Source organism: Trachymyrmex septentrionalis, unplaced genomic scaffold (assembly GCF_001594115.1).
Source record: "Trachymyrmex septentrionalis isolate Tsep2-gDNA-1 unplaced genomic scaffold, Tsep1.0 scaffold97, whole genome shotgun sequence".
NCBI classification, from domain to species: domain Eukaryota; kingdom Metazoa; phylum Arthropoda; class Insecta; order Hymenoptera; family Formicidae; genus Trachymyrmex; species Trachymyrmex septentrionalis.
In genome coordinates this window covers 1,917,711-1,941,255 of record NW_017306160.1, presented here as the reverse complement: position 1 = coordinate 1,941,255, position 23,545 = coordinate 1,917,711, and the positions used below count along the sequence as shown (strand labels likewise).

The 23,545-nt window shown below is 32.5% G+C and overlaps 3 protein-coding genes across 5 annotated transcripts in view; 2 read left to right on the top strand and 1 right to left on the bottom strand.

The window, feature by feature from the left end:
* Nucleotides 1-161: 161 nt before the first annotated feature.
* The window catches only part of LOC108756255 (ATP-dependent helicase brm), a 31,122-nt gene continuing 7,738 nt past the window's right edge, over nt 162-23,545 (bottom strand). Inside the window, exons 3-18 of one of the 3 annotated variants that reach the window (XM_018499908.1) lie at nt 7,344-9,421; nt 6,973-7,046; nt 6,205-6,454; nt 5,968-6,106; nt 5,714-5,875; nt 5,263-5,604; nt 4,948-5,185; nt 4,414-4,604; nt 4,134-4,291; nt 3,638-4,058; nt 3,410-3,576; nt 3,134-3,325; nt 2,728-3,058; nt 1,785-2,648; nt 1,533-1,707; nt 162-1,146 (exon numbers count right to left, since the gene is read on the bottom strand). In XM_018499908.1, coding sequence (XP_018355410.1) covers nt 1,001-1,146; nt 1,533-1,707; nt 1,785-2,648; nt 2,728-3,058; nt 3,134-3,325; nt 3,410-3,576; nt 3,638-4,058; nt 4,134-4,291; nt 4,414-4,604; nt 4,948-5,185; nt 5,263-5,604; nt 5,714-5,875; nt 5,968-6,106; nt 6,205-6,454; nt 6,973-7,046; nt 7,344-9,421 — 5,928 coding nt within the window. In that variant the 3' untranslated portion in view covers nt 162-1,000. The remainder of the gene's footprint in view (nt 1,147-1,532; nt 1,708-1,784; nt 2,649-2,727; nt 3,059-3,133; nt 3,326-3,409; nt 3,577-3,637; nt 4,059-4,133; nt 4,292-4,413; nt 4,605-4,947; nt 5,186-5,262; nt 5,605-5,713; nt 5,876-5,967; nt 6,107-6,204; nt 6,455-6,972; nt 7,047-7,343; nt 9,422-23,545) is intronic. The other 2 variants (XM_018499909.1, XM_018499910.1) reach the window with 2 other exon arrangements.
* LOC108756256 (inositol monophosphatase 2-like) lies at nt 15,039-18,583 on the top strand. The gene is made up of 6 exons (XM_018499911.1): nt 15,039-15,181; nt 16,284-16,411; nt 16,585-16,847; nt 17,220-17,328; nt 17,562-17,716; nt 18,177-18,583. The coding sequence occupies exons 1-6, from the start codon at nt 15,113-15,115 to the stop codon at nt 18,314-18,316; spliced, it is 864 nt and encodes a 287-aa protein (XP_018355413.1). The 5' UTR covers nt 15,039-15,112; the 3' UTR covers nt 18,317-18,583.
* Nucleotides 21,303-23,545, top strand: part of LOC108756259 (inositol monophosphatase 2-like) — a 3,401-nt gene continuing 1,158 nt past the window's right edge. The window contains exons 1-3 of the mRNA XM_018499913.1: nt 21,303-21,615; nt 22,645-22,778; nt 22,868-23,124. Coding sequence (XP_018355415.1) covers nt 21,550-21,615; nt 22,645-22,778; nt 22,868-23,124 — 457 coding nt within the window. The 5' untranslated portion in view covers nt 21,303-21,549. The remainder of the gene's footprint in view (nt 21,616-22,644; nt 22,779-22,867; nt 23,125-23,545) is intronic.

The following is a 23,545-nucleotide window of genomic DNA, read 5'->3' as shown; positions in this document are numbered from 1 at the left end:
ATACATAATACATATACATGTATATATAATATATATTGTATACTATATCATAATATTTACGCGGTCAAATTTTATAATGACACGTCTAAATGCGGGACACAGATTTAAAAATTAAAATGTAGATTGATAACAGTGCCAATGATAATAAATTATTGGTCTGTGAATAATTGAATAACATCCTCAATAAACTCATAACTGTTGCAAAATGTTTGTAAAAGGATTACATGATACGTTTCAGCAAACTAAAAATTTCTTTACATACTGCATATGTCTGTAATCACTTATAAAGTTATCTAACATATATTATACTGCGGCGAGGCATAGAGTAACGCATCCAAATCTACGCTACCCTTAATAGTGAGATAAAGGGCTTTGGCATACAAAAAACTTAAACAGTAAAATGTAAGCAGTAAGCGAATTGACCAATCACAATAGAGTCCGTAAGGCCATAACGTAAGCAGTAGCCAATTCAACATGTTGATTTCCTTACCTCTTACGTCTTACTACCTTAAGTTTTTTGTGTGCCATGATCCAAAAAACGCGAACTCGAAATAACACCTAGCAATTGGAGTTCAAATATAATATTCAATCAGACTTCATAAAAATAGAGAGATTGAAACAATATCCGAAATAAATCTTAATGCTAATCTTTTTTCTGTACAATATGTCATAGCTGTTTACTACTCGCAAATTTATCTGAAATAAAAATTACCACACATCATGTCTGTTTCTACAGTATTAAGATACAATATATCTAGATAGACTTACGATAACATTTGTCAATTTATCAATAAGTTCACTAATTATAAAAGTTAACAACACATTGGAAGTTTACAGTAATATAGCAGTGCTTCACTGCTATAATCAAGTGGCATACATACAATTCTTGGTTGTACTTTTATAAGATTCTACTATTTAAGATATAACATATTTGAAATTATTCGATTAAATACTTAAATTACGTTTTCAATAACTTTTACAAGAAGCAATACAATGCTTCTTAATTATCATCAGCATCATCATCATCGTCAGATATATATTTTTTAGTAACTCTCTTTCTACGACCGCCTCTTCCTTCACTTTTTCTTCCTTTTAGTTTAATTTTCATTCTTACACTAGAATCCGCATCCGAGCCATCTTCGCCATCTGTGTAATAAAAAATACGTGAAAAAAGCTTTAAAAGAAAATTTTAATAAATTTTAGTTCACTGAATAATTATATAATAATAATAAAATATTTATACTCAAAAATACTAGGAAGTTTGCGGGTTATTGCCATGTTTTCATCCATTGTTAATGCCAACGTTTCATGAACCTTACCGTTCACTTCAGAGCGAGGAGCGCACTGATATCTGCGCTTCTCACCCTGATGAAGTGAACAGCAAGGTTCATGAAAAGTTGACATTAACAATGGATGAAAACATGGCAATAACTCGCAAACCTTCTGGTATCTTTGAAGATAACATCCGTAAAAGGCTAAAATTAGTCATCAAAAATTTCGTTATCAAAATTTTGTTATCAAAATATTTATACCTTTATCATCTCCATCGGAATTATTACCTTCCTCTTCAAGACGCTGACGCGCATTTGTAAAAACGGATTGTAACACTATCGAATCTTCGTGAATTAGTGATGCTTCTTCGTTATAAATTTGAGCGTTTTTACAAAGTTGCATGAAATCTTTCTCAAGTTCATCTAAATCAGCATACTGTGTGGAAAAGATAAAATTATTAAATTATAGACATATATCCAAAGAAAGCAAAAAAGGATGTAGTAAATACTTACTTTGCCCTCTTCGATTTTCTGCAATAACTTATTAATAGTTAAAGGTTTCTTAATAATCTCATAATAGTCTGGTAATTCTCTTCGTGAAGGTAATTTCATAAAAGGTTCACTCAATAATCGGCCATCGCTACTGTCGGTATAATTAACAACTAATGTGATTAATTTTTTCATAGCCCGTTTCATTTTCGGATCGACCAAAGATCCGGCACCTCTTCGTTTCTTCGGCATAGGCTCATCGTCTTCCTCGCCTTTCTTCTTACGTTTTCGTGTCTTCTTTTTCTTTTTATCATCTTCTTCTTCCTCTTCATACTCGGCGCCATCATCATCAATTGCCTTCAACCATTCTTTTTCGGTTAAACTATCTGTATAATCAACTTCTTTACGTTGCCTTGAACCTCTTCCAAGGAATCTATCTTCGTCCTCTTCATAGGTCCATCTTTCCACTTCATCGTCATCCTTTACCAACCAATCGGGCAACTCAGCTTCTTCTAGCAGTCGTGATTTGCGATTTGGACCTAATTTGGCCTCCTCACGTCGCCGTTCTAAATCTAATTTCTGGAATATTTCGAATTCACCTTCTGTCCTAGCAATCATTTGATTTACGGTTTCATCGTCGGGTACTTCGTTCTCTTCCTCATCATCAGCATCGTCCTGATGTAAAATACTCTGAAGAAATTGCTGTCGCTCAGAGCCAGTGGATTTCTGATCGAACATACCAGCTTGAATAACTTTCTCATCCATATTTAATTTATATCTAGCTGCCGCTAATATCCGCTCTTCAACGGAATTAACAGTCATTAATCGGAGTACACGCACTTCGTTCTTCTGTCCGATTCTGTGTGCTCTGTCTTGAGCTTGTAAATCCTGTAAATATATGTAAATCAATTTCAAGTTCTCAATATCATGTTAATTGTTTATTATAATCTATATTAATATCTCATACCTGATGAGGATTCCAATCAGAGTCAAAGATGATAACTGTATCAGCAGCTTGGAGATTTAAACCAAGACCACCAGCACGTGTGGATAGCAAGAAAAGAAAATATTCCGAACCGGGATCGTTAAATTTCTTTAATAAGTCTCCTCTATCTTCTGCTTTCGTTGTACCATCCAATCGTAAATACATAAATCCTCGCCAACTTAAATAATCTTCCATAATTGTCATTAATTGAGTCATTTGGCAAAATAGTAATACTCTGTGATTCGTAGCCTTCAATTTAGGAAGAATACGGTCGAGAAGTTCAAATTTCCCAGATGCACGATATAGATCGGGCCTAATAACAATAAATAAAAATTTAATATTTTATGTTTCATATATAAAAGCGTTCAAAAACTGTCGAGATACATACCCAGTAATAACACCGGAACCTTGCGTGCCGACATGTTCGCAGTATTTCTCTTCTATAGCTTGGAACATAAATGGATGATTGCATAGTTTTCTCAATTGTACGATTGTATTCATAAGAGCTTTGGCACCGCCTTTTCCTTGCTTTCCTTTTTCCGATCCGTCCGTCAGTAGTACACCTTTACTTTGCATGTGCCTAATAGAAAATTTTTGTTTATGTATTATGCTTATACAAATTAATTTCATAATGAAATTAAACACAGACGATATATTTACGTACTTATAAAGAACTTTCTGTAGGCCAGACATATCGCATTTGATAATATATTCCACTTTATCAGGTAATTGCGATTCTACTTCTTTCTTCAAGCGTCTCAATAAGAAAGGCCGCAATACTTTATGCAAACGACGAATAATCAAAATAGTTTCTTCTTCGTTCAGCTCCACCTAAAGATCGTAACAATGTTAAATAGAGCTATATTAAAATATGTTTATGCAAAATACTTGCCTTCTCGCCAGTGGTTGCGAAAGGAGCATTGAACCACTGCTCGAATGTACTGCAGGATTTAAAGATTGAAGGTAACAAGAAATTCAAAAGAGCCCATAGTTCTGGCAATTTATTTTGCAATGGTGTACCAGTTAACAATAGTCGATGAGGAGCCAAATAATGTGTATTTAGCACTTGGGTAAGTTTGCAATGGTGATTTTTCATTCTGTGTCCTTCATCAATGATCATATATTTCCACTGCAATTTGGCTAACACACCTTTATCTTTTATGACATATTCATAAGTTGTTAAAAGGACGTTGAATTTTGTAGCTCGCATCTGAGATTGTATCGTTCTTCTGCCAGCTGGAGAACCTTTGTACGACACTACGACAACACTTGGTGCCCATTTTTCAAATTCCAGAACCCAATTTGATAATGTTCTAAAAATATATATTAACATTATCATTCAAAAATAAATCATTTGTAATATTTTTTAAAACAGGAAAGAAACATACGATAAAGGAACAATGATGAGAAATGGACCGTTGACTTTCTTCTTTTCCATAAGATATGTTACTAAAGCAATAGTCTGAATTGTTTTACCGAGACCCATTTCATCTGCCAGAATGCCATTTAGATTATTGTTAAATAGTGACACTAACCACTCCAGACCCTAAAGCATTTATTAAGATTTTTCAGTCATAGAGAAATGTAAGTTTATATATGTTTAAAATATATTATAAAACTAAAATTATTTAAAAAGTACTAAACTAAAATACTAAAAGTAATAAATACCTTTATTTGATATTCTTTCAACTTTCCATTCACCATAATACTTGCTTGTTCAGTGACAACCTCATGAACCGTATGAGCAATACTGTAGTATGTTTGTTCTTCTGTTTTATATTCGTCATCTTCCACTTTCGCTTTATGTATTGTTTTCTTTGCTTTTTCTTCTTCAGAATCACCCATTGATTTATCTTTGCCTATTTAATTAATATTTCATGAGTTAAGTCTGTATAAAAGATCTGTACACACTAGGGTGATCCATCTTTTTCAACATTCGAATTTTTTTCCGCGGCATCTCAAAATGGTTCTAATTCACAAAAAATAATTCCTGTTAAATTACAGCTCGATCGAACAATGGAAACCCATGCCGACAGCTCGTTAAACATTTGAGTTATATTACACTCTCAACATTGATAAAAGTGTAATATAAGGGAGCTCAAATTTTGAGGGGTGCCGCGGAAAGAATTAGAAAAAAAAATTGTCTTCAAGAATAAAGATGGATCACCCTAGTATACACAAATCTAAAGTGTGAATATTTACTATCGGATTTATCCTCACTCTCATTCTCTTCTTCATCATCGTCTTCATCCTCCTCACTATCTGATTCAATTGGCTCCCATCCGGGGTGAGCTTCTAAAAATGCTGATAATTGACTCATTAATGGTGCTTCATCGCCAGTTAATGTGCGACCAGTGGATGTTTCTATTACACCAATACGAGTATCATCATTGGCTCCGCCATCTTCAGCATTCTCACCATCTTGTAATTTCTTCTTTTTCTACACGATCATAAGACTTCGTCAATATTATAAGCATTTTATTATGAAAGAATAGCTAGTGTTTAAATTTATATTACCTTCTTACGCTTTTGTTCTTCGACTTGCTTTCTCTTTTGTTCTATTTTATGTTGCTTAACCATTTCTGTAAGATTACTGATATACTCATCGGTTTGAGATAACAAGAATGCTAAACGTTTATCCTTCTTTTGATCAATTAATTTTCTGTAACCCTCTTCGTCTTCCGCCATAAGACGACGCATACGCTCTTTCTCAATGCGTTCTTGTTCTTTCTTCTGCTCCCGTTCAGCATTCGCATGATAGTTAAGCACTGCTTTGTTAAGCCTAGCCAATTTTGCAACATTATTGCGATGAAATTCTTTAAAGTCTTTGCCATGTTGTAATACAGAACTAAGAAATTCCTGCAAAAATAAATGTGTATTCGTTTATTCGCAATGACAATCTTGCTAAAGATAATACTATATAATGACATAAATTTTACAATTTAAATATAATTAAAAAAACTCTTACTTGATGTTTCTGTCTTCGTTTACGTTCTGCTTCTAATTTCTGTTGTTTTTCTAATTTTTCGGTAGCTCTAGCTTCACGCAATCCTTGCCGTTTCGTACGTTTATAAGCTTTCACGTTCACTGCAGTTTCTAAAGTGGTATCTTTTCGAGTACATGCTATAATCTGTAAAAAAAAAAGAATCGAAAGTATTAAAAAGAATAAATAAGAGCTTCTAACTTCATATAAAATATCAAATCCATAAATTAATTAAGTACCTCTGATCTTAATTGTCTCTGGAAGTTTAGTACTCTTAGCATGCGCAATTCAATCTGAGCTTGTATACGAAGATCTTCTGGCATATTTGTCGGTAGATTGCTAAGTTGCTCCATTCTAAGCGATATTCGGGCTGCAACTCTATTACCAAGCATTAAATTTTTTTATATTTTACTAACTTCTTTTACGAAAGTATGGCTTTTATTACACATTAATACTACTATTTGTCCTATCCCTACCTGTTTTCTCGTTCTTGCAATATTAACAACGGATCTAATCCTGCAGGTTTTCCTACACTTGTCACTCTGTTAGCTTTAGCGCCAGACTGAGGCGGCTGTTGCTGTTGTTGCGGCGTTTGACAACCTGGTCTAGGAGCACCTGTGGGACCAATAACATTCGGACCTGGTATTTGTGGCCCAGATGGTGTAACAGGGCCTTGAGACGGATCTATGGGGCGTTGACTCATCCCTGGAGGAGGAGGCGCGCCACCTATTCAAATCCGCCTTAAATCAGGATCATTCTACCCTACTTTTGTAAGTACCACTATACATTTGTCTCGTTTCACACTCATTATACATTACTAAGTATTACAATCAGTAAGTATAATTTCTGTAATTACACAATCTAATACATAAAGTTACTGAGCAGAAATAGAAATTAAGCGGAAAGTTTAACATAATGTATATTCAGACGATAAAAGCATTTAGAATAAAATATATTATATAACAGTAGCGAATACAAATTTCTAATGCATTATAAATGCATTACAAATATACATTATAAATGATATACAATGTTCAAAAGATAAATTAATTTTATGTACATTTATAATATTAAAACAATGTATAAAAAAGCAAATAGATGTAAAACAAAAAAACAAACATATGGACTAGAAAAGTTCTATTTGAAATAAGCAAAATAAATTATGTGGCAGAAAGCAATACAAAAGATAGAGTAGTCACCCAAAGCTTATAAAATTATATATCGAGATATATTTAAAAACTCACCCTGAGCAGCTAGTGCAACCTGTTGAGGTACAGCCTGGTTTCTTGCTAGCAATCTGTATGCCATTATCTGAGCTCTGTAAGAATGTGAAAAAAAATTAAGACTGCGAAATAAAAAAAGAAATGTAAAGAAGATATTTATGTATTTCTTATTTTAAGTTAAAACATTAAAAATATATACAAAATAACTTAATATAATTATTTTAGAAAATTAAAATCACCTAGAATTAAAAAATGTTTGTATGATTGTTTTTTAATCGTACTTACATTCAATTTATATTTATATAGTTGTCTATTGTTTTCTTTTCTCATGTCTTAAAAATAATATATATATATATATAAAACACACAATTGTTATAATAGAATTTATATACCGTAATTGTTGCAATTGTTGTGAATTGAAGGCTTGCTTGTCACCCATACCACTGCCTTGACGAGCTCTTAAGGCTAACAATTGAGAATATCGCGGATCTTCTTGTAACCCTTTCTCTTCCATAGAATCGATTGCTTTTTGAAGCGCATTCAGATTCTCTTGTCCTGATCCGGGTGGTCCTGTAGGTCCAGTAGGACCAATTTGTCCACTTCCAGTTTGACTCATTTGATTTACTGGAGCACCCGATCCTAATGGTGCTGTGTTATTGGGAACTTGACCCTGATTTTGACTGCCAGGACCTATTTGAGTAGTAGGAGGCTGAACATTTGGTCCATTAGGTCCCATTTGCCCACTCGCATTTGTATGACTAATTTGATTATTTGGACCACACAGTCCCATTTGACTATTCGGACCACCAGGACCCATTTGATTACTCGAAGCATTCGGGCCCATTTGAGCACCCGGACCTCCTTGCATCATCTGTCCTGGACCACTTGATGGAATTTGTCCGCCTGGTCCCATTTGACCAGGACCACTGCCTGGTCCCATTTGTCCACCAGGTCCACTTCCTGGTCCCATTTGACCTCCAGGTCCACTACCACCATGTCCCATTTGTCCACTGCCTGATCCCATTTGTCCGGGTACGCTTCCAGGTACCATTTGGCCGCCAGGTCCACTACCGACATTCATTTGCACTCCAGGACCGTTTCCTGGACCCATTTGTCCTCCAGAGCTGCCTCCAGGACCTGTTGCGCCCATTTGTCCTCCGGGACCGCTGCTAGAAGTCATTTGTCCACCAGGACCACTCATTACACATATTCCAGTAGGTCCATTAGGTCCGATAGAAACAGGTCCACTGCTTGTTGTCATTGGTACGCTACCTGGACCACTTCCAGGACCCATTTGTCCAAGACTATTCGGTCCTAATTGACTTACGGGACCGCTTCCTGGCCCCATTTGTCCACCTGGACCAGTAGGTCCCATTTGACTACCTGGTGCGCTTGGTCCCATTTGATTACCCGCTCCTGCAGGTCCCATTTGATTACCAGGGCCCATTTGTCCGCCTGGTGCATTCATACTCATTTGTCCAGGTGGACCGCCCATGCCCATTTGAGGTCCATTTGGACCCATCTGTGACGGTCCATTATGGCCCATTTGTCCAGGCCCATTTGGTCCAATTTGTCCTGTTGGCCCAACGGGACCCATCGGTCCTCCAGGTCCCATTTGTGTTTGACTGTTCGCCATCATCTGATTCGGGCCATTTGGCCCCATTTGATTCGGACCTCCTGGACCCATACTGTGCACTGTAGGACCACTTGTGGGCATTTGACCAGGAGCACCAGGACCCATATGACTTCCTGGACCACTCGCATTCATGTGTGTAGATACTGGTGGACCACTCGCGTTCATGTGACTTGAAATTGGTGGCCCGCTATTCATATGACCTGATCCAGGGGGTCCACTTGTATTCATGTGACCTGGTCCAGGACCACTCGCGTTCATATGTCCTGATCCAGGTGGTCCACTAGCGTTCATGTGTCCTGATACTGGAGGTCCTGCGCCCGCCATATGTCCGGGAGGACCACCAGGAGTTATATGGCCTGGTCCTGGTGGACCGCTGGTATTCATGTGACTTGGAGGACCACCCATATGGCCAGGCCCAGGTCCACCGGGAACCATTTGAGAATTTTGAGGGCCTCCAGAACCCATTTGAGATCCTGGAACAGGTCCGCTAGCTGGACCCATTTGCCCTGGTCCAGTCTGACTCATATGAGGTCCACCAGGAGGACCACCACCTTGCACCATGTGTGACGGAGCCATTTGTCCAGGACCCCCTGGACCCATTTGTCCTGGGCCTCCTGGTCCCATTTGTCCAGGTCCTCCAGGACCCATTTGACCGGGTCCACCGGGTCCCATTTGTCCACCAGGGCCCATCTGTCCGGGTCCGTTAGAACCCATCTGATTGGGACCACTTTGCATCATATGAGATCCACTTTGTGGTCCATTTGGACCCATTTGTCCAGGTACCATTGTTCCTCCGGGACCTTGAGAGGTAGGGACACCTGGTCCGCCTTGATTCTGTAAGAAAAAAAGAAAATCCCATATAATGCCCATTTTTACTAAGCAATTTAACTTTAATCTCGGTTCAACTAATTCTTCATCTTTTTCTAGTTTTAAGAATAAGAAAAAAGTGAAGAGTAAGTTGAACCGAGATTAAAGTTAATCCACATTGGTAGAAACGAGTATAAGTCAATATTTATAATCAAGAATATTTTCGGAAATCAAATTTAAATTTTTAGGTAATTGATTCACAATTTTCTCTTTAATATATTTTAATCTGGAGACACGGTAGTGTCTCGGTATAAATACAAGATATGGATACTGGAGATTTGAAAATATGTGATGATACAAAATATACAGATATGAGCAAAATATATTTTAAATAAAATTTTGCAGGTATGGGAAAAATATTTTTAGTAAAATAAAAGCAATATATTATATTATATAAAAGAGCTAAATAAAGACTGCGTGCAACAATTATAATATTTCTAATGCTTGCAAAATTTACAGAAGTATATAAAGCTTACACATAAAAATCTGCAAAAACAACATATCGACATTGCATTGTTCATCGCGTGCGCTTTATATCGTGGTGATTAACCCGTTATATAGCTTCGATCAGCAGCGGTAATAATGGTTAATTTTATCATGCTAATAAAAGTTGCAAAAAAACAACAGGATCAGGTGCAAGAAAAATGTACATAATCATATAAGACTTGATACAATTGCGTGTGGCCGCACGTAAATTAAGATATAATTATTTAATCGAATTATATATTCGTATGTATAAATTAAGTTCTCACGCCTTGTTCACGTTGCCAACTAAACGATATCACGTTCCTGAGGCATGCTATTAAGACAGATATCACAAGCTATCACATTGTTTGATAAACAAAACAATATATAAGAATACTTTATTTGCATATTATTGTGCAATAATAGGACGTTTGACAAAAATAAAAAGATTTTTTGTAATCCTTTTAATTTCTTCCATTTTCAATAAGACAATTTATCAATAGGAAATTTTACTTGATTTTTTAAAATCTTGTTTTATAATCTTATTTTTTCAATATTTTTTGTTGTAAATAATAATAAAAACTGTGTGTTAAATCTTAATTAAAATCCTAGTATATTTATTGTCTTATCTGAGTCTAGTTCTTATTTAACATTTTTAGTACGTAACGGTTTCACTACAATTATAAAACAATTCTAAAATTTTTTTATAATTGTGTCTGTAAAAACGTTTTTGTAACATGTATACTTTAATTCTGATAATGATTATATATCTTTCCATTTATCCTGCAAAACATTCCCTACAATGAACAAGATTTGTTCATTTTCGAATTGGCGCCTTCGAATCGCTATAAAATTTAATCAACGCATTCTTTGGCGATGTTACACCAAATTGATCTTCTTTGTTGCATAATGTGATGTAATAAATATGTATAAAAAATATTCTTTATCTTTTCAAACAGTGTCGATATACTAAATTAATACTCGAATGCAAGCGTGAATTTAAAAAAAGATTATCAACAGTTGCAACGGATAATTTTAAAGTATTATGCATTTTTTTTATACATATATAGTTAAGAATATACGATGAAGATATCACTCATCTGTATACATGTCACAGCATTACCAAGATGAACTTTTCTGTAATAGGATTTAGTAATAAAAACTTTAATTCTCTTCTCAAACATAACATATCGCAGAAAGAATGGAAAAGAACTCGAGAGGATTCGATATTTCTATTGAGTTAAGTGAACGTGAGTTCATAATGGGGATGACAATCTCATCCGACAATCGCATCATAAGAACAATCGCGATATCCAGGCGGAATACTTTAAATGGAACATACTATCGCGATGTGTCATTCGTAAACTTGTAAAAGAAACGGGATATTTTGGATTCGGGTTAACAAAAATGTCTACTCAAAAGAAGGTCTATTACGATTTCGTCTTAGATTTTACAATAAAATCTGGAAAGGTGAATATGATACTATCATCCTGTAATTTACTAAGATATTGACTTGACTCTTTGAAGTTATATATCTGCTACTGACAATCGTTTTGCAAAGAAAAAATCGAAATTAAAAATAGAGCAGAATGAAATAATGATAAGCATAAAGCACTATTAATTTATTGCATTTTTTCCTAAAAAGTGATAATAAAAGTCCAAAGAAAATTGATGAGATATTAAAATATAAAAATAAATATTATTTTTCAATAAAAATGTTTTTTAATTTATTTTTCGTTACATATAAAACGTCTATTTATAGAGATGTTTTATACTTACAGCCAAGGCTGTATATTCTATAATTGCGTATGATTGGAAAGATTATCGATTGCCAGACATGACAGATTGTCTTTAATGTAACTTCGCTGATTAAAATTCATTATACTCCAAAGCGCAATAAAATTAGTCAGATATGTTATTTCTAAAGATTCATTTCACAAGTTGTTAAACAAATTATAATTGATGAATTGTATATTTAGAAAACAGCCAATATCATTACTTCACTTCTACTATTTTTACATAAACGTTAAAACATGTGCAATATTATTTTCAGGTAATTCGTGATGCTTTTCATGGATCTGAAAGTATTGAAACAAAAACTGGAGATTGTATAGGATTTAGTGACGCAATACAATAAAAAAATCAAAGCAATTTTAATGGATAATTTAGCAAAAAAATTTCCTACATATAGATTACTAAATTTTTTAATTTGATGAAATTGAATATATTATATTAATGTTTGTGTACATATCATAATAATAAATCATAATTATATACAAATAAATTATTATTTCATGAATTACTATTCATGTAATATTATCTTTTTATACAAAATTTTAGAATGTTTGTTAGATTTATTGGTGAAGAAACAGTATCACGTTCCAATTATCTGCCAGAATTTACGAATGCAATTACATGGATTATTGATCTCATTGATGGAACAACGAACTTTGTACATTCTTTTCCATAAACTTGTATATCAATTGCATTGGCTGTGAATAAGAAATTCGAGATTAGAATAATTTATAATCCCGTTTTAGAACACTTATTTACAATTAAAAAAGGATATGGAACGTATTTCAATGAAAAACTGATTAAGAGCTCAAGTTCAATAGAAGTATTATTTTTTATCTTTCATTAATCATTTCCATTCTTTTTTTCTTTCGTTTTGAAATTCTTTATAACAAAGACAAAATGTCCACATTCTCTACCAAATAAGCGTGCATATGCCTGTATACGTATCAGTAAGTATATGTTTTCTTAACTTTAATTTTCATATCTAATATATTAATAGTTTTTATTTTTATTTTATTTTTTATTATACTTCTTGACTTTTCACAAAATAAATCTATACGTATGACAAACATAACGATAATAATAATATTTTACTTTTCCCAGGACTTCAAACATTCCTCTCTATGTTTGAAAACTTTATACGCGACTATTAAGAATATTCACGATATCATTTTAAGAAGATTAAAAGTTTTCGTTTCGATAGTACATGGAATAAGGACTATGGGTTCAGCAGCGTTGACTCTGTATCATGTTGCCATGGAAGCTGTGGAAGGATATCATTGTGGCAACTTAATATCTTGGATGCCGCTGCAGGTGTATTTATAATTAAAGAGGCTGGCGGTATAATGATCGATACAAATAGTATAACATTAAGTATATCTTCGATTATTTCTCTCATAGTGATCAAAGTATAATGATATGATTATTTTAGAATTAAAAAAACATTTTATTTAAATCATTTCTTGCTCTTACTAGATGGAAAATTCAACGTTATTTCATCAAAGCTACTAGCTGTAACTGCAAGCTGGCAAAAGAACTCGTAAAGTTAATAAAACATAAAACATGCGGATCTTAAAACTCATCAGAGAATGCTGTTATTACAGAGTGCAAAATAACGTTCTTATACGAATCGAAAACAAAAACTTAAAATAACAATAATTTTTAGAGACGATACACATTCCTCTTAAATATTATTTAAAATAATTAAAAAAGCTAGCGTCACGTCCTTATTAAAATGATATGTCTCGAGTAAGCATAATTTATAATTATATGTTTATAATTTTAATAAATATGTTTATAATTTTAAAATAGCTAATTTTATTATTTACGAATAGCTAATTATGATGATAGAACAAACGCGTTCAATTATTTATTATTTGTTTGTTAAACAAAGTGTACAACACATTCAATCATGAGATATTGAAAATCGCTATGACGCGATAAGTACAATGTATAACAAATCAGTGTACTGAACGAGTAAAGATCATGCATGGAATTAATAACGCTAATTGCAGAAGGGCATGCTAGGCCAGCTCAAAGGAGCTACTTTGCAGTTTGAGAGAACAGCGAGCCTGACCAAGCCTACTGGCGAACGTTGAAAGTGTATTATAAAATATCACGTATAGTATTTACTGAACGGTAAATAACATTATCTATGCTTTGTTATTTCCTAATATCTCAAATACATAAATTGATAAACAGTATTTTACACATACCGTACATAATTATCTGGCATAGTAAATACATTATAATTCATGTATAAATAAAAATGTTTAATGTGACGTAGTAATATTAAACATTAGTCGTATTTAAGAAAGAACTATTTTATTCATATAAAAGATTTCTTAACGTTTAATTCGTAAGCAACTCATAAATTTCAAATACTTGTTTCAACGAGCGCTCGGCTCTGCTTTGTCTGTATTCGTAATATAATTAATGAAACTCCACAAGCCGAATTCCTTTTCCTCATCCATTTTACTAATATTGTTATTTATGATTAAGTCATGACACGCATGTAAAGGCGGCTTCAAATGTAGGCCAACTTTATACATATTCGCTAAATAATTGGCTTACATTCATATAGATAATTCATGTACTAAATCATGTTACAAAAAGACACCTGAATAGCATACTCATATATAATCAACATTGATAGCCAATGTATTCGTTAATATTTGTTAATGTTGTCATGCATTAGCCAGTTTACCGTTTTTACATGTATAAGATACGAAGGCAAATTATTGATGTCTCTGCGTGGTATATCTTAAAAATCTAATGGTTATTCTACATAAATCGTAAACACAAAACGGAGTTCGCAACGTTTGTCGTGACAATCAATCAGAAGTAATCAATAGTACCACTGACGCTTCAAACTTGTTATCGCTACAAGTGTTGCAAACTACAATAAGTATTAAATTTGCTACTTAGAATAATCTTAACTTTTTGTACAATATTAATTCAGTAAATATAGACTCTATTCAATAAATTTAAATTATAATTGTATAATAAATAATGTTACTTATTACGCGAGGAACATAATATTAATTTGCATAATTTGCGTAAAATATTATGTATTATAAAAAAGTCAATATATAATATATGGCGTTTTTCACTCATGTGTGCAAGGAAAACAATAACGTGAAATTAACTCTTTTCATTATAAAGCAAACTTTAAGTTTCTAGAAAATCTGTTAATGCCTTTTAAATTATGACAAACTGTCAACATACGAACACGAGTTGTTTTAAATGTTAATATTTAATTATCTGCGTTTTTATTTTCGCTATCAAATATCATTAATTACAGAGATAAGAATTCCTATAAGACACAAGTCCTCATTTAAAGCGGTTAATACGAGGATTCGATTAGCTGTACCGGCACGTTTCTCGACGTCGGCAATTATGTCGTGCGATCTGGACATCGCGAAGTGTTTCGATTTTGCGACAGAACGTGTATTACAAGCTGGCAAGGTGAGTCACAACGCATGCATAAGCGGAAGGATTGCACAATTCTTAGAGAGATAAAATCGAATGATAAGTTGTACTATAAATTGTATATTATACGTATGTAAATAAATAAATGAAAGGATTTGTAAAGATATAACCTGAAATAATTCTTATAAGACACATTTATAAAACGGCATCTAGACATTTTGAATTAATTTCAAACAATGCACTTATAAAAAAACTTTTTTCCTTTGTATCACAGCTGCTCGGTCTATCGCATCACTCACTTTATCTCAGCTTGGCTAAAATCCCATTTTGCATTTTGGCACGTATGAATGTGTTGTGTATGTGGATGATAGTATGTTGTATGCGTGAGTTCTCGTGTGTTGTGTGTGTGCTCATGTAACGTCTTTTCTCTTGCTCTACTCACTACTTACATTTTTTAATTCTATCTACTGGTACGCTTTGTAGCAGCAATTTTGCTAGTGCCTCATTTAACTTGTGAGATTCTTACTACAGAATATATATTTAATATTTCACATGAATCTCCCGAAGATGATTAAAAAATGTCAATACGAATTTCACTCGCTCTCGATTTTTAGCCAAATATGTTTATATTAATCATTATTTTCTTAAATATTTTTCAACTTTCTTTCTTTTTGTATAATTATTAAAAAGACTTTCAAAATGTGTTTTGTCCAAAATTTGTAATTTTTAAACTAATTTCGTTTAATTAGTAAACGAGGAAGAAGGAAACTACGCACACAAGAAAATTACGCACTTTATAAAAAAGAACAATAATAAATCAATCAGTGAGATGTGAAATATTAAACAAAATTGCTTAACAATTGCTAAAAATATTACACAAATGCATTTTTTTATTTCTAGTTAAAAACACAATGCATTTCGAAATGTCTTATGTTTTTTCAGCATATAAATTAACGATGAAAAAATGTTTTTTGAACATTTCAGAGTAGCTTAATATAAGTCATTCAACTCACCACCACACTGAACACTACGCTACTATCATCTCTAATTTAAAAAATTCAATTTTGGATAAAACGCATTTTGAAAATCTACTCCTCAATTGACATAATTATATATTTTGCATTACTTATCTGTATAGATACTTAAATGTGGCCAGGACGAAAAAATTATATATAACAAAAATGAAGGAGACTTTGTAACCAATTATGATCAGCAAATTGAAAAACTATTTATTGATGGCTTAGCCAAAGAATTTCCCGATCACAGGTGAGTTGAAACATGAACTGCAATTGCATAAAAACAGGCAAACTGGAAATCATTAGATAATCAAACTTAAATTTAGTTTAATAACTAATCCTATAATATTTATCGTAAGATCGTATTATGTTCTATTAATATCTAAGGAATTAAATGTTTCGCTAAAATATCTCCTATTTCAGGATTATCGCGGAAGAAATGGTATTTGCAATGCAAAAAATGCCAGAATTGACAGATGCACCAACATGGTTCCTCGATCCAATTGACGGAACGATCAATTTTATGCATTCGCTCCCTTATTTCGGCATAAGCGTAGCTTTGATGATCTGCAAAGAGCTTGTTTTAGGCATTATCTACAATCCATCGAACTCAGAGTTCTACAGTGCAATAAAAGGCAAAGGCGCTTTTCTGAATGGAAAGCCGATTCACGTCTCTAACATCACTGGTAAGATGTAAAAGCGACACTATCAATATTATTTTTTTTTTAATATTAATTTTCGCTGAATTTTCAACAATTGTTAACGATTTTCAGAATACTACATTTTTCATTTTGCAATTATTCTATAGTTTGCACAATCTTTGCAATTCATCATAATTGATTTCCATTATGTGTCGTCCTATCTTGCAAACTCAGTACTAAATATATATTCGATTCAATAACAACTTATTTTTAACGGCAAGCTCTGGATTACCTATATTAATCACACAGTTGATTCATTCAGGGGGAAGAACCGTAATAATTTCGCGGCGGATGGGAAAAGCCACATCTGAGTGCACCTGTAAGAAATGTATTCTCATTGCTTCAAATATTTTGCAGATCTAAAACAAGCAATGCTAGGGATCGATGCGTCAGCTGTAAAATTCGTGAAAAAAGACAAAGATATGTATACAGCCAGGCTAACCGCTTTAATCGAGGCGACGCAGGTGTAAGTAAAACGTAATTATATATTCAAGATCAACAAATAATTGATGCACAGTTAACCTAAACTGGAAATTTTATAAATTCACAGAGAAATGATTAGGTGAAAAACTGCGCCTTGACCGAATAGTCTTTTTCACTTATATAATATAATATATTTTATCTAGTCGTAATGTATAGTCTGTGTTATATACCTATTATTTTGAAAAGATCCTTTCTATGCGTTTTCTATCTATTCAGTAACAGAAACATCGGATCAGCTGCACTGAGCATGGCGTACGTAGCGCAGGGTATCATAGATATCTTATACGACGATGTTTTCCTTAAACCTTGGGATGTAGCAGCAGGAACGCTGCTTATACGCGAAGCGGGTGGAACTGTTATTGACTCGAAAGGTACGATAACATAAACAATAAATTAATAAACACACAAATATCATATGGCTAAATTTCACAAATTTTCTGTCGCGATATAAATCACGAGAATATAGTAAAAAAAATTGTCTCTAAAAAATTTACCTAAAATATCTAATATTTAATTATAATCTAATATTTAATTTACTGTCTAGAAGAAGATAAATATTAACAAACTCAAGGTCAGAAAATTGACTTGTAAAGCAATTATAGATAAATATATTCATATTGAAATACTTTCATTATGATGAATAAAAAGACAATTATTTTGTACAAACAATTACAGAACACAGTCGGAAATTTTAGATTTAATTATCTGAATTATGCAGGTTTAAAATCAGATGATATCTTATAGAATAATACAAGACTTTAAATAAAAGTAGTAAAAGCAAAAGTTGATAATCAATTACATGCAAAACTAATTATTATAACATCTTTACAGGTGGCACTTATGATATTATGAAGGCCAAAACTATCGCAGCAGCAAACAACAGTCTAGCACAAGAGATATCTAAAATAATCATCGATACAGATTTAAAAAAGAAAAAGATTCAAAAGAACCTGACACAAGGCAAAAAATAACTCACGTTAATTCATTCAACAGCTGAGTGTATAAAACAGAAGGTGTGTTCCAACAACGAACGTATCTATCACGTAATACAAGGAAATTGTCTATAAAAATCAGTCTAAGGAAGTTTCTAAAGTCCTATTGACGCACTTACAGATGTCATACCTACGAGATTAATTCGAATATGTTAACCAATGTGTAATGTTGTAAAATAAGCATTAGCATAATTAGTTTTTTTTACTCTGGATCAATTTTCCTGTTATTATGAATAAAATTAAAATTAAAGCACTGTCAAATTTATTATAAAATTTTAACATTCATCATATATTAACGCGGTGCAAAGATATTGATATAATAATATGCATTTTACACACAATAACAAAATTTATTCCCCGAAATTGTATTTTATATTAAAACAATTATTTATTCTGTAACATTATCGATATTATTTTTCGTGTTAAAATTTTAGATTACACCGTTTAAATTATATTTTAGCACAATTTATGAGATTTAGTTAACACAATAATGTTAATATCGTATTTACTAATAGGTATATAAAATGTAATATTAGAAAAAAAGATTGCTTTGATTTGTTCTGTGCGCAATCATAAAATATTATTAAGATGTGTGAGTGTATAAATAGAATTACAATATTTATTCAGAAACTGGAAGGAGATAACTCATAGGCGGCCATAATAATAAATGATCATGTATGTTTTAGTAAAAAAAATTATAATACACGTATTCACACTTCTTTATTCTCACTAGTATGAAATATTTGCGGTAGATATTAATTTAAATAATTACCATGCAATTCATCATCAAATCGACATTTAAATTATTCTTCCATTAAGTAAAAGTTTTTAAAAATAATTTTTATCATTAGTATTCTCTACACATTTGATAAGTTTTCTGATTATTGAATTAATATTATTAATTATCAATTTTTAAAATAATCAGTTGATTACCATAATATATTAATCATATCATTATAAAAACATCACAATATTGAATTAAAAGTTACTACAGTTTAATAGGTTTCTGTATGCCGTCTGTCTTATAAGATGCTGACATTAGAAGATAAGGTAATAAAATTAATTATCAATGTCCTGAAAAAATCTTTCCCGATAATTTTTTTATTTATTGTATGCGATGAATATTCATGACTGCTGTCCGCGTGTTATAAACTGCCTTCAATTTCTTTCATTACAATGGATGGTCTCAATGTATATGATATTTTCGATATATATAATGTATATAATTTAAGTGATCCTTTAAATGCATCACTGAGTTCTCGCAATGTGCGCCTTTTTAAAGCCATTGCAATGTATAAATAAATAAGCATTATTATGTCACGATGTATGTCAAGAAAAAAAATGTAAAAAAAAAGTGTTGATTCCAATAAACATCAATGTTGGATTTTGATTTAGTTCTTGATAAAAGATAAATACATTTCAATATTTTAATTAGAATGAAAAATATTTGCAAAAGCGTATTGAAGCAAATAGAAACATAGATGTAGGCAGAATAAAGATCGAGCCAATCATTAGGGAACATTAAGTACTTGCGCAACACAAATATGTAAGTTGCAAGCAGAAAATCTTATAGACAATAAACATAGGAAATAATAGAAAAATCCCGAATCAGAAAAATATTGTAAAATAATAATAAAATTCTAGAGATAATTCTCAATAATATCAACTTAGAAAATATTTATATAATCAATAACGTTGTATATTAATAAGCAAAAGAATTAGCATAATTATAGATCAAGTCTCTCAAAAGATTCTGTTTTCAAACAATATTTCAGATTTTCTAGAAATACATATTTTTTATTAGAGTAATTCTTATTTCTCTAGTAAACTCAGAATAATCACAAACATTAATGAAATAAATATACATTGTAGAACAAATATAAATTTAAGTAAGTTTAAGCTATAGGATATGCAAAAAGTAAGCAATAAGCAAATTGGTCGAACAATAGACTGTAAAGCCAGTAGTTCAATGTTACGATTTCCTTATGGTTTACGTCTTACTGTCTTACATTTTTGTATGTGCCATGGGCACTTTATGTCTTGTGAATTATTACAAATATTTTATGATTGAGTCGAGTAACACAATCAAAAATAGACTGAATTTAAACTTTATATTATAATTTATGTCTAATCACTAAACCACTCAAGGACGCAAAACTTGCAACACCTGCAGTTCCTATCGTGGAAATTAACGCAAAATTTGCATACACTGTTAGAAATGTAACTACGAGCTTCTTTTACACGTGAAGCTCGTGATTATGAACGAAATTAAAAGTAATAAATGATTTAACTGAAAATTAAGTTACAGTAGTATACTTTTTAGTTATAAATACATTAAATTTAATGTAATGTCATGAAATTAAATTCAAATAGTGTAACTTAAAAGTTAATAAAATTTAAGAACATTTCTAACAGTGTATCTTATTACGACTTTATATCGCTATCATCGCAAGTGAATCACGCACACACAATAGCTGTCGTACTATTTGAGATATCTCCCGAATCACTGCGAAGGATAGTATTATTAAAAATTCGTAATTTTTTAAATCGTTTAGAAAGAGGCTTTAAACATCGTATGGGAAATAAACCAGCGAGATAGCGTTGATCATTCCGTTCTCTTTATAAAACTATCGCGTCGTCGGGAGGCATCTCACATCATTGTGGTGAATGGCAGGTGCGTGCAATTAAGTACATCTCAGACGGAATATAAAATCAAGGTCTATTTTAGAATGGCATTATTGTTATCTCATAAAGCAGACAAGATGGTATAGTCTTGAATAGATATCTTCAAATCTCAAAATACATTATTTATATCCAGTTTTATTAGCTCATCATTATAAACATCAACGTGACATGTTAATTAGAGCATTTAGATAACAATACCGCAAAAATATTATATGCGTATAACGAATAAGCCAATTAGTATAGTAATAAGTAATTTCCATTTATCAAACATTGTCTTCTGTCGACGAATAGCAGCAGTTAAAAATTTATAATCTTTAAAGGACTTCTCGAGGAGTTAAAGCTCTCGAGGTAAAAACTTGATAGAATACGCCGATCGTTGTTCTCGGATCATACCTCCTGCTGCAGGCGCGACCGATTCGAGTGAAAAAGCACGAGGTGCAGACACGGACAACACAGTGCTAGCTCGCGCCTTTTGCCGACGAGGTCGAAACAGACGCACGTTTGCGCGTTCACCAGGTTGTACGGAAATGGCACGGTACGCCGAGGACGTGTACTATGAAACTGCTATTAAACTGACGCGCGAGGCTGCCCAGGTGAGCATATATCGCAAGAATCTCGTCTTCGATGAGAATAAATATTCCACGTGGTCCTCGAACAAAGCATCAATGAACTGAATGAATTAAAAATATGTATTAAGCGATATCATTGAGATGATCGCTTGTCAACCGGTATGATATTGAGAAAACATTACTTTATATATGCTTCCATAGTAATTTACATATTTGAGGATGACGCGAACGGAAAGAATGTGACATTCTTATAATGTCAGATGTGAAATCTTCTATCAGATAATTTTAAGAGCCGAGTGTGTTACATGTCATAAAGAGATATCTATATCTAAAACATTTTACGAATTTACGCTATTTGTCATCCTGTTCTTTCGTCATCTCCGCAACATTATAATAAAACTTCTATAAAATTAGAAATCAATTCCTAGAAAGATATCAGAAGCGACGTAGTTATATATGGATAAAATATCTAATAAAATAATAGTTATATTTGTAAATAATAAATCTTGACGTTAGTTTTTATGAATTTTTATTCATTCTGCGCGCGAGCGGCAAAATTAATCAATTAAAATTAATTTACACCGTACAATTTTATCAAAAACAGTAAATATCAAAGGTTATTTAATTAGCAATTATTTGTCACGTCTCAAAAATTGAATTAAAGAAAATAAAGGAACCATCTTAATGACGTCTATTAGCGATAAATTCAATAATTCTTTCAAATTTTCTAACGATTCGAGCGATAAACAAATCTATCCTGCGCTGTGAATAATTTTTCCGTACTCAAACAGGAAAAATCAAATTCGCCGTGCAAATTGTGAAATACCATAAATCAAGCGATCTGTAGCATAAATCTTTACACAATCATACGCATCTTTAGTATAAATTGTACATTTTCAAAATATGGAAAAAGCATTTATCTCACGAATATAATAATTGTTTTATCTCATTCTTTTATCGTTTTTGTTTATCTTAGTCTTTATGTTTTATTTGTGTATCCGACGATCTTTCAATGATTTTATAATACGTATTAAATACTAAGTATTGCTTAAGATTCTGCGAGATTCTATCAACGGTTTGAAACATATCCAAGAGAAATTGGGCGATTGGGACCTCGTCACCGAGTACGACCGACAGATAGAGGATATAATAATCGGCGGACTCAAACGAACATTTTCAAACCATAGGTAGTAGACACTTCTCAAACAACACCGTATCATTTGACAAAAAGCAAATAATACACGAGTTCGGAAAATTAATCCAACTATATGATCAGATTTATCGCAGAAGAATCGACTGGTAAAGACCTACCAGAATTAACTGACGCTCCAACGTGGATCATAGATCCCATCGATGGAACCACCAATTTCATCCATGGATTTCCGCACACATGTGTGGTCATCGGTTTGGCCGTTAAAAAAGAAATGGTCCTTGGTATTGTGTACAACCCAATTCTCGAGCAGCTATTTACAGCTAGAAAAGGACGAGGCGCGTTTTTGAACGGAAAACCGATTCAGGTGTCTAAAATACAAGGTAACAAACTAATCTCTGTAATTTAATTTGATAAGATATGCGATGTGGACAAAATGTCAAGAACGTGGAGGATGACATATGATACTTTGCTGCGCAGTAATAGAATTTGCTCTAACCAGTTCCACATATCTAAAGATCTCAGAATAAAAGAGATAATGTAATAATTTTGTATTAATATTGAAAGTAGGACAATCAACGTCCTCCTGCTGTTAAGAAAATATAAAAGATATATAGATGTATCGTATCTCAGGTTATTCGCCTCTTTACCTTCAAGTTAAAGAATGACATATATTATAGATCGACTCTTGCTAACAGTTGCATTGCAACACGCTAATTGTAAGTGCGTGGTGGTAATGATTTAGAGAAATCATAACTACACTTTAGAAATACATCACAAGGATAAAATTAGAAAGCGTCATTG